The sequence below is a fragment of the Anabrus simplex genome, chromosome 4 (assembly GCF_040414725.1).
Source record: "Anabrus simplex isolate iqAnaSimp1 chromosome 4, ASM4041472v1, whole genome shotgun sequence".
Taxonomy (NCBI): Eukaryota; Metazoa; Arthropoda; class Insecta; order Orthoptera; family Tettigoniidae; genus Anabrus; species Anabrus simplex.
The window spans coordinates 72130762-72143361 of NC_090268.1; the positions used below are offsets into that span (position 1 = coordinate 72130762).

The following is a 12600-nucleotide window of genomic DNA, read 5'->3' on the forward strand; positions in this document are numbered from 1 at the left end:
GTAGGAATATAACACCTATATGCTTAAAATGAATGCTTTAAAACTATGGACTATTATAAATTTATAGAATAAAAATGTAGTTTACTCAGTCTTAACTGTTAGAATTTGTTGATTCTAAAGTCCTCTCATTAAGCTTACATCAAGTGTGACGTAACTATTTTAGCAATTGGCAAATCATACTTCTTAGGTATTTCATTTTGCTGGGTTGAATTCTACTCTCATCCCGACTTGTCAATGTCCAGGTCTCAGCCGCATAAGTCAATATGGGTGCATAATACATTTTGTACATTATCCCTTTACACTTTCCTGGTACTTCCTTATTACCGACAGGGTCTCTTACACTCTGGTAGACCGGGCGAGTTGGCCGTGCGCGTAGAGGCGCGCGGCTGTGAGCTTGCATCCGGGAGATAGTAGGTTCGAATCCCACTATCGGCAGCCCTGAAAATGGTTTTCCGTGGTTTCCCATTTTCACACCAGGCAAATGCTGGGGCTGTACCTTAATTAAGGCCACGGCGGCTTCCTTCCAACTCCTAGGCCTTTACTATCCCATCGTCGCCATAAGACCTATCTGTGTCGGTGCGACGTAAAGCCCCTAGCAAAAAAAAAAATAACACTCTGGTAGAATGCATTGCCCTTGCTAATCTCCATGTCCAGCTTTATATTCTGCATGAATTCACTCCAGAGGTATTTGAAAATGTTCACGCTTTCAAGGTTTTGACCACCAATTTTCACAATGCCTTTCTCCTCGTGATATCACCGTGGTCTTGCTTTTCTCTGCACTGATTTTCATACCATACTTTTGAATTTTCTCATTCATTGCATCAAGTTGTCCTCAGAGATAATAGGCAGCTCTCTCGGGATATGAATATAGAACACAAGCAAACCATGTAAAAAAAACACAAACAAACAGGTATTAGAAATGCACACACAGTACATACAACCTATGAAAGAAACATGTCATCAATAAATTTACACTTCTCACCATTTACATCAACAGCCACATGGTCATAACAACTTAAGACCAATGTAGTGCTGAAAATTTTCAAGATTCAAATTTTAAAATGATTTTACAAAAGTTAGCCGATTACGATTATCATCAACCTCCCCTTCTTCCATAACCACGCTCTGCTACCAGTGCGGTGGCGGAAGGATTAGGGAAACATAAAATAATAGGAATAAAACGGTAAACTTATAAGTTTATGAAAAACCAAACCAAACATACACAATTCAAAACTTAACTTACAGATAGTTCAAACGACAACTACGGAAAAGACATGGAAGTGGCGGGAGCCCTATTGAGGTCCATGGAAAAGTATAATCTTATGGGGAAGAAAAGGTTCTCTATAATCACCCTAGAGTAGTATATTAATAATTAACAAAATGAAAAAGATACAAAATCAAATAAAACATAACAAACCAATGATATAGCCAATGACAATTAAGCACATTAAAACAAAGGATATTAAAATAAATTTATAAAATACAAACGGTAATCTTCCGATGAGATGGATTAAACCTTAACATAGAAGTTGACACAGAATGACGGGAGGCAATCTCAAAAGAAAACAAATCTTTACACGTGATTGGTAACATTGTTAATCAAGAAAAGGAAGTTAAATTTACAATTAGTTACAAAAATAATATATATTTCTCGTAATACTCTTTCGAAATTATGGATTATCATCATCCATATAATCATTTGGAGTAAAGAAACTAAATATTTGTGTTACCTGAAATACCGCGGCATCCCAATCAGGTCCGAATTCTCGATAAAATGTTTTCACTTATATCGCTGCTATCACTAAAATTATCTTTGTTGATACGTTATTCTCTCGCTAAAAATTCACCTCCACCCTTACTCAACACATTCTGAGTCACTTTCTTCACCTATATTCTGCTCATTTTCAATATCCGCAGTATTCAATCCCGCCATGTTTACGAACGAAACAGCTGACCCGCGCTCGCGGAAGTTCAGGACTGTTTCCTAGGCAACGTCAAGACAGATTATCGCTCTTCTTTTATTTCCTAAGCATTGTAGATCGTACTGCGTGTTCATAAATGCCTCGTAAACATTTCAAAGCCGAGGAAAATAAAGAAGTATCACATAGCTCGCGTAAGTGTGCAGATAATGCAGCTGGGTGCTTTCGGGCGCTAAGGACCGGAAGGCAAAGTGAAGAGTCGGGCGCTAAGAGCAGGAAAGGGTTAATATAACACATGTTTTGCCTATCTTACTACCTATTAATCTTAGTGTTTAGTTTTAATATTATTTTAAGTTTGGGATTTCTAATTTTCCCTATAAAACATTTGAAAAATCATATTTTTTGCTTACTTTTACAAAACTAATCAAAGTATGCAACCTTTAAATATTATCCAATCTTCTTGAAATTTGGCATGTACAGCAAAACCTCGTTAATTCGAAGTCGTAGGGACTCAAAAATTGGATTTCGAATTACGTGATTTTGAATTAACCGCCAGTTCATAATTCAGAAGTGCCAACTCTTGTCGTGTTACAAAATATTCTAAGGCCCGTTTCTGCATGCAGTTATCCTTGATTTACAGTTTAAACCTTTCAAATGCCGAGAAAAAAAAGCTATTTCCAAAATATATCCAAGAAGGTGCATTTACAGTATTCAAATAATGCACTTGGATAACTCACTGACAAACAAAACCTCATGCATTGAAAGAAAGAAAGAAAAAAAAGCATGATTCAAAGGGAAGGAGAAATCTATGCTGGCTCCCATGTACAAGTGCTTTATTCATTGGATTACTGTACTGTATGCATCTTAGATGCCTTGTACTTAACACAGAAAGTACCCAATGCCCTTAAAACATCGTGGCTAGTCGAACTTTCCTATGACTCTATCCTTATACGATTTACTGCCATGGCACTTTTCTCGTACTTCAGAAATGTAAACACTTGCCGCGTCACAAAGTATTCTAAGACCCATTAATGCATGCAATCACCTTGATTCACAGTTTAAAACTTTCAAATGCCATGGAAAAAACTATTTCCGAAAAGTATCCTACAAGGTGCATTTACAATATTTAAATAATGCACTTGGATAAATCACTGACAAATATAACCTCACGCAACGAAAGAAAAAAAATCACACAATTCAAAGACTAGGATAAATTATGCTACTTGCCCTGTGCAAATGCTTTATTTTTTGGATTACTGTACTGTTTACATTACTGGGCGAGTTGGCCGTGCGCGTAGAGGCGCGCGGCTGTGAGCTTGCATCCGGGAGATAGTAGGTTCGAATCCCACTATCGGCAGCCCTGAAGATGGTTTTCCGTGGTTTCCCATTTTCACACCAGGCAAATGCTGGGGCTGTACCTTAATTAAGGCCACGGCCGCTTCCTTCCAACTCCTAGGCCTTTCCTATCCCATCGTCGCCATAAGACCTATCTGTGTCGGTGCGACGTAAAGCCCCTAGCAAAAAAAAAAACTGTTTACATCTTTAGATGCCTCGTACTTGTACGGAAAGTGCCCGACGCCCTTAAAGCATTGTGGCTTATCGAACTTTCTTATGATGAGGGTATAAAGTTTCTCGCTTCCGTGTGCATTGCAACACAGTACAATGAGCCCCATCCTTGTATGATTTTCCGGCTGTCACTTTCTCCTTTGTCCAGCTCCGTGGGTAAATGGTTAGCGTGCTGGCCTTTGGTCAGAGGGGTCCCTGGTTCGATTCCTGGCAGGGTCGGGAATTTTAACCATCATTGGTTAATTTTGCTGCCACGGGGGCTGGGTATTTGTGTCGTCTTCATCATTTCATCCTCATCACAACGCGCAGGTTGCCTACAGCGTCAAATCAGAAGACCTGCACCTGGCGAGCTGAACATGTCCTACGACACTCCCGGCCCTAAAAGCCATACTTTCTCCTTTAAACCATAAGACCATTTGCGCTCGGCATTAAAATAAACAATGCAGTTTCATCGTCAATGACAATATTGTTCGGTGCCACGCTTTTTCGTCAACTGTCAGCATTGCCAGTGTTCGCGGCTTCTGTTTTTCCACTCACTGCCTGCTGCGTGATATTACGGCGTTCCTTAAAGGGTTGAATACAAAAAAAATCCGATTTCATTCGACTTAGCAATTATGAAACACACTGTAGACACACCGAAGTGAGTAAGTGCGGAAAGCTACCCCTCCGCGTTCCAGAACACACGTTCTATCATGACACAAATTTTTAATTTAAATTACTCTGTAACATACTATTGTTTTAAAATGTAAAGGTGGTTTCAAATTAAAAGTCTGAATTACGGTAATGCGGCCGACATCATACTTCGAATTATGAATTACCCGCATTTCAAATTATACAATCTAAATAACATGCAAAACCGTATCTCATGTTTCTGGGAACGAGAGCTGCTTTGAATTAGGCGGGATTTTGAATTAACTGATTTCGAATTATCGAGGTTCTACTATATATCTTTTACATCTCTGAAACTCGGAGTGTAAGCATAGTCTGCAAGAAATTTTACATTTTATTTTTTGCCTTACAAAATTAAGCACCTTAATACACAGTCTCCAACTGTTTCCTTAAAGCTGGCTTCTTCAAGGCCAGTGAAGAAGGAAGTAGAGTGCAAAATGAAGAAGACGCTGTGTTTGCCCCTGCAGAAGTTACTACTGATTGCTCAATAGACAAATTTTTTCTCTCTCTTGATGCAGTCATCACCATTGAAACAGCATTGGTTGAAAAGATGATGGAATCCCATATGCAAGAAGATGTAATGAAGATGATTGTGAAGATAATCATGTACTCTCTCATGCAAAGACAACTGCAGCAATAAACACTATATCAAGAAATACATTTCTGCTGCTGATGGAAATACTGGTAGTTTTGATAATTTGTATGAACTGGAAGAACAGATAAAGATGATGTATAAGAAAAATGCTAAGCAAAAAACAATATTGGTCTTTTATCAAAATATAGGCACTATAATGCTTCTGTAAGCAAATGTTAACTGTATATTGAAATTCCAAAGAATTAATAGTAATAAATTAATTAATTAATAAATAAATACGCCGAGTGTTGGGCGGCGGGAAATAACCTGACTCCCTAAGGGGGCCAATGGCTGTGGGCGAATGAGCCCCTTTGGGTGGGGTGATGGTCCCCACAGTGGAGGAAATGCCACTGGAATCCATTATGCAGCGTCTGTTCTCCAGGTTAGGGGCGGCTGCACAAGGCGTCTGTACTTCAGAGGAGCGGCCTCATTATCACCTCACTGGATCACATCCAGAGTTGTAATTCGGGACCTAGTCCCACACAGGTGACACCTTGACAGTCAACCATGGAAGATCTTTTAAGGAATACTCCACCGGCTGAACCAAGAGTTCAGAGAAGGCAGCATTCGGATATGGTGGGCTGCCACCTGAAAGATACCGTGAAGTCGGAGGCACGGAAATACCCCAGTACTACATACACGAATGAGACAAAATCAAGAATCAAACCAAAGCAGATAACATACTTCTCTACACACAACATAAACTCACTCATGCAAACCGGTAAACTAAAAGTGACCGGGCGAGTTGGCCGTGCGCGTAGAGGCGCGCGGCTGTGAGCTTGCATCCGGGAGATAGTAGGTTCGAATCCCACTATCGGCAGCCCTGAAGATGGTATTCTGTGGTTTCCCATTTTCACACCAGGCAAATGCTGGGGCTGTACCTTAATTAAGGCCACGACCGCTTCCTTCCAACTCCTAGGCCTTTTCTATCCCATCGTCGCCATAAGACCAATCTGTGTCGGTGCGACATAAAGCCCGTAGCAAAAAAAAAAAACTAAAAGTGATCACCGACATAATGGACCAACACAAAATTCTTATCATGGGATTACAGGAAATTAGAAACACTGACCAGGATGCCTTGGAATCTCAAGGGTACAGACTTTATAAAGGTATACCCGGGAAGAGAGTGATGAAGAATGTCCCACAATTTGGAACAGGATTTTTGGTCAGCCTTAAAATAATAAACTCAGTTCAAGAATTCAGATCACAGTCTCCACGACTCTTCAACGCTCACCTTAAAGGCATCTAATAAAATCTATACTATAATAAATGCCCATGCTCCCACTAATGATAAAAACAACTCCTCAAAAGGCCAGGAGGAAACAGGAGAATTTTGAAACCTATTGGACCAGATCATGAATAACATACCCAAGCACCATATAAAATTATTAATAGGCGACTTCAACGCTCAATTAGGCAGAAAAAGAAAATACCGTGACATCATCAGAAAATGGCCAGCACACAAGAAAACAAATAAAAAAGGAGAGAGGCTAGTTGACCTGTGTAGAAACCATAATTTAATCTCAAAATCTACATGTTTTAAGAGGAAACCTCAAAAACTCAAAACATGGAAACACCCTGACTACACTAAAGGAGAATGGCAACTGGATCACGTCTGCATGGACAAATACCACCACAAAGAGATCTATAACATCAAAGTCCTCCGAGGAATAGACACAGGTTCAGATCACTACGTAGTTAAAATTAACATTAAACTCACTCCCCAGAGGAGACAACAAAAGCAAGCCCTTAAAACTAAAAGAAAAATAGATCCTACCCAGCTAATCAACAACAAAAATTACCAGAAAGCAACTGAAAAAATAAAAATCACAGATAAACTTGAAGACTTAGTACACAACCTTAAACAAATTGCAGAAAACCTGGCTCCAATTAAACCACGTAAAAACACCAATGGTGGAACAGTGAATGTGATGAAACAGTGGAGAAAAGACATCAGGCATGGCTATTACATCAGTCCCAAAAGACTGAAGTATCCTATCAAAAGCTAGTAAAACAGAGAAAAGAAACTACCCAAGTCTTAAGAAGAATAAAAAGACAACATCATAAGGACACCCTGCAGTTAATTGAAGAACAGTTCAGTAAAACTCAATCAAGGGACTACTACAAAACCTTCAGAAAGCAGCTCCAAAAATATGAACCCCCGACCCTACTGACGAAGGATGAAGATGGTAAGCTGGCCCATAACAATAAAGACAATGCAGAAATTCTGACTAAACATTTCAACAAGCTTTTAAATTGTGAGGAACCTACAGAACTCCTTAATTTGGACACCAACACCCCGATAAAAACATCACCAGAGAACATCAATCCCCCCACAATAAAGGAAGTCTACCAAGCTCTGAATAAATTAAAAAACTACAAAGCACCAGGAGAAGATCAGACCTTTGTGGAAATCTGGAAATATGCAGGAACATCAGCAAAAGTTGCCCTCCATCAATAACTTGTCTCTATCTGGATTAAAGAAGAACTACCAGAACACTGGACATCAGCCCTCATTCATCCACTGCACAAACAAGGGGACAAAACTGACCCTAATAACTACAGGGGAATCTCGCTCCTAGACATAACATACAAAATATTTTCAATAATCATCCTTAATAGGATAAGTTTACAACTTGAGAAAGAACTAGGAGAATATCAAGGAGGTTTCAGACCCTGGAGGAGCTGTCCTGATCAGATTATGAGTCTTAAGTTGATAATGGACTATAACAGGAGAAGAAACAGAGATATGGTGATAACATTTGTAGATTTCAAGAAAGCTTATGATTGCATCCATAGAGAATCTCTGTTTAAAATTTTAAGACACCTTGGACTACACCCCAAATTAATAAACATGATAAAATTGACTCTCACCAATACCAAATCAAAAGTGAAGTTTAGGGGTGAAAAATCAGAGACATTTGAAATTAAAACTGGACTACGGCAGGGAGATGGGCTCTCACCACTATTATTTAACTGTGCTCTAGAAATGGTAATGAGGGAATGGTTTAGAAAATGTCCCCCCAAAATAGATTGGCCGAAAAATCAAAATAAATTGCCTGGGTTTTGCTGACGATTTAGCATTACTAGCAGTGGACATAAAAGAAGCAAAAACCCAGATATCAGAACTTCAAAACATTGCAAATAAAACTGGCCTCAAAATATCATTTGAAAAAACAGAAATTATGCCCCAAAAACCAACACAGCTAAAAGAAGTCACCATAAATTGTAATAAAAGCAAAATAGTAACTCAGTTTAAATATCTTGGAGAAGTAATAACACATAACTTAAATGAAAAAATCTCAATCCAAGTAAGAACAAATAGATTAGCTAAAGCACAAAAATTAACATAGGATATCTACAAAAAGAAATGTCTATCAATAAATACAAAAATAAAACACTACAAGACAGTTATAAAACCAGAAGCTACATATGCAGCAGAAACACTCTTTTACCTGAATAAATAATCCAAGACTGACAGACTTCAGAAAATTGAAAGGAGGATTGGAAGAACTTGCATCAACAACAAATACCAGAAAGATGGACAGTGGCGGTTAATACCTAACAAAGTCGTGTACAAAGAGCTAGAACCCATTACAGATACTATGCGTAAGAGGAGACTGGGATTCTTTGGACATGTCATGAGGATGCAGGATTCGAGACTTCTGAAACAACTAGTACAATACAATCTTGTCTCAAAAAATACCACAACAGGATGTAAATGGATCAGAGAAGTAAGAGAGGATCTGAAGGAAATAGGCCTTACAACAGAAGACACCACGAATAAGATAAAATTGAATACAAAACTCAAGAACACAAACCTCCACTTTACCCTTACACAAAACAAACCAACAACACGCACATTTTCAACTGAGGAAAGGGCACGAAGATCGGAGCGTCTGAAGAAGTACTGGGAGGACCGCAAAGCCCGAACAATCCCTTCAAAGAGACCTGAACGACAGACTGACTAAAGTGATCCTATGTGGTCGTAAAAGAAGAAGAAGAAATAAATAAATGGCTTCCGGTGTTGTACAAATTGAATAATAGATTGCTGGGCAGAAATAACGTAACAGTTACATGTATATGTTTTCCAAAATTTGTTTGCATTAGTGCATATTACCTTCTTTTTTTACTGCTGGATGCTGAAACATAGTTCAACACTTAATATAATTCTTTTTTAAATAAATTAATTGTACAAAATACAATACAGCAATCTACATATGACGAGCTTTGCAGTTCCCAAAATACATATCCCTATAGGTTCAGACAATAATTACTCCTACATGCGAGCTTGTAACATCAGTAATTAACAACCACTTAAGAACTAACAAATTCTGTCTGCAAGGTCAGTAAAAACATGTGTATGGCAGGAAATACTGGCTGACACCCTCTCCGTGCAGTACTAAAAGTGTAATTGTATGATTGATTTTAAATTTATTGTATAAAATGTATACAGTGAAAATCTTATATGAGTATCTCCTTTTAGCATTATCACTTTTGAGGTTTTAGTACGACAAATAGGATTTAATCTCTGTGTGGAGGTTTTCTGGATTGAAGATACAAAATAGTTGAATGCATTGAAAACACTGCATGAGGAATTTAATTTACCATTCATTTTCTGTTACATTTACGATTGTACAAAATTTCATTAATGATACATACAGTAGGGCTGCAGTTATCAAAGCCTTGATTATTCAAGTTTCAAGTCATCCAAACTAGCTCTCATATACAGGGTGGTCAGAAACAACGTGAACTGGATATATGAGCGTTAGAGGTTTGGTCGTACAGGTAAATAATTGGAAAAAAATAATTAGATATCTCACGCCGTTGTCATTTTATCAGCTAATGAAGTTGGCCTATCAAATCGCTTTGCAGCTGACCGCCTTGAGAGCGCCAATAAAAGAAATAAACTTCTCCAGGGGAAGGACTTGAACAAGGACCTCCTTGCTGATAGGCTCGACCGATAGCAAGCACAATACTGTGGTATTGGCTGAAACCCACAATGTGTTAGTGTTTGATGCCACATGTAGATTTAGCAACACCGCCTAGTAAAGGCCATTTGAATTCACCTCTGAATCAATCTGATTGGCTGATTCAGCAGCTGTTAAAATGACAACAGCACGAGATATCAACATAATTTTTTTTAATTACTTATCAGTAAGGCCAACGCTCTAACGCTCATATACTCGGTACACGTTTTTTACCACCATGGGTTTTTTTTTAATTAGGTGCATAAAAATAACATACAAACTGCCTTTCATAGCAACAATGTTGTTTGAAGAGCACCACAGCTTGTGGTGGAGACTGTACGCACTTGTAAGGGTAGAAAGTGGTGTACCTGACTTTCGGTGGGGTTGCTGATACATGAAGTGTATCGTCTGCCATACATATGTTCTTATTGACCTTGCAGCTTATACACTTTCTCTTAAAATGAATATAATTGTTTTCATTGGTTGCTAATTGAATTGGTAAACAATACATTAAATATTTTCATTAAAGCAACAATTGCTATAAGATAATCACACTCTGATATTATAGTTTTTTTTAGAAGAACTTAGAACTAAAAAACTTCAGATTTTCTTTTGGTTGGCATGTGAAAGATCTTTGGTGACTCGTTTGTAGTTTACCTGACAAAATTACTTAAAAACTCAGCAACAGATCGACCAGTAGAATTCCAGTTTCTCTGCCTTCTGGGACAGTAAAACCAACTGTGGAAATTGACTCGCAGGTAGTCAAAATAGTGCCAAATCAAAATTCCTACACTCAGTGGCCATACGATTATTATTTTAAAAATAATAATTATATGGATGTAAGTTGGCATTTCATTTCACATCTTTTAGGCTGCCAGAATGTCATTCCAGTTTTCTCTACCAAATGAATGAGAGACTGGAACTCTTTTAGAGGACCTACTACTCAGTATTTAATTGATTTCATCAGATAGACACCGAATATGTCACCAAAGCCCTTATTAAACATTGACGTGGAGTACTGAGTGGACTTCTCCAACCCCACCAAAATATGACTAGGACTGCTGGGTTTGAGCCCAAAATCTTGGAATCCAGAGGCTGACTATCTACCACTGATTCGTATAGGGAGCTGCTAAACTACAGTACTGATACAGTAAGTTACATGTTACACTTTGCTAAACTATCAGGACGGGCTGTTTTAATATGGGACTGGACCCAGAGACACATCCATAGAAGTTTGAAATTAAGACACAATACTACATTCTTGCAACACTATGAGCTGTGCTAAATGTGAAAATATTAATTGAAATTTGTAATGAACTATTCAAAAAATCCACCTCATAATTAGGGATATCAGTCTATACTGATACCTCAGGAGTACAAAGAATTTGCTTCTTAACATCTTACATCCACTCATCATCATAATGAAAGAGAAACAATTTTTTTTTAAATTATTTTCTGTATTGTGCTGTTGATGCTTTGCTAAATTTACCATTGCTGCTAAAAGTACATGCAAAAATAATTATGCATGTGTTTAACAATTTTGTGTTGCTTTTCAGTATTGCGATGTCTATGTCCCGGCTATTCAAGAAATGATGATTAAATTACCTCCGCCAGCTCCTGATGCTGTGTGTCATGAGCGCAATGGTTGGCTACCACAGGGAATGGATGCACAGTGCCGAGAAATCATTAATAAACTGGTCACTGACGTTTTGAGAAAGGAAATTGTGAATCGCTAATGAGAAGTTATGTTAAGAATGTTCCTTGTATCCTATTTTTCCACTGAATGAATTGAAATTCTAATGATCATTCCTTAAAAATTGATAAACCTTGTGAAAAAGTCAGTTAATTTGTAGATTTGGTGATATTGCACTGTGTTATATTATGTAAAAATGCCAACATTTCTCCTTATGTTGTATGCATTATCAAAACCAAGTATCAGATGTTTTTTTTCCATTTGTTTTACGTCGCACCGACACAGATAGGTCTTATGGCGACGATGGGACAGGAAAGGCCTAGGAATGGGAAGGAAGCGGCCGTGGCCTTAATTAAGGTACAGCCCCAGCATTCGCCTGGTGTGAAAATGGGAAACCACAGGAAACCATTTTCAGGGCTGCCGACAGTGGGGTTCGAACCCATGTGATCCATGTGATTTATGCGAGCTCACAACTGCGTTCTCCTAACCCACGGCCAACTCGCCCGGTAGTATCAGATGGATCTAGAGTCTTCCAAACATACACTTTGTAGTATTTGATCATTTGTGACGTGGTTTCAGTACAGGGTGTTGGTAATGCACATTACACAAGAATGTGCAATGTCAGCGTTTTAATAGAATATAACTTGGTATGATCCTAAAAGTCTCTCTCTACATTGAGAAGGCCTCGTAATTTTTTGCAGATGGCGAGCAGATTTAAGTTACTCATAACAAAATATTTGTAAATTCTGTATAATAAATGTGAGTTGATTTGTTGTTGTTGTTATTATTATGTAACAATTACTATAGTTCCTCTATGAATAAAAGTGTAAATAAGCTACTGTTTTATATCCTATTGATTATTACTGTCTAATTTATTTATGTTTTGCATGCACTATTTCTTGGATTTTCAGGAAGGAGGTTAATGCTTTGAGAAGTGAGTATATTGGATTAAAAACGCTTTTATCCAGAATTAGAAATTTATAGAGACATACATCTGAAATATTAAAAGGATGCCAGGTCTCCACTATGGTGACTGTAAGAAACAAATAATGTATCATGAACAATGAAAGAATTTGTATTGTAAATGAAATAAATTAAGCATAATTCTCACTTTGACTACAGCATCCACATAACTTAATATTAATGAAA

The 12600-nt window shown here is 37.9% G+C and overlaps 1 protein-coding gene across 1 annotated transcript in view; it reads left to right on the forward strand.

The window, feature by feature from the left end:
• l(2)37Cd (general transcription factor IIIC subunit l(2)37Cd) overlaps nt 1-12289 on the forward strand; it is a 52434-nt gene extending 40145 nt beyond the window's left edge. The window contains exon 7 of the mRNA XM_067146229.2: nt 11315-12289. Coding sequence (XP_067002330.2) covers nt 11315-11494 — 180 coding nt within the window. The 3' untranslated portion in view covers nt 11495-12289. The remainder of the gene's footprint in view (nt 1-11314) is intronic.
• The last annotated feature ends 311 nt before the right edge of the window (nt 12290-12600 follow it).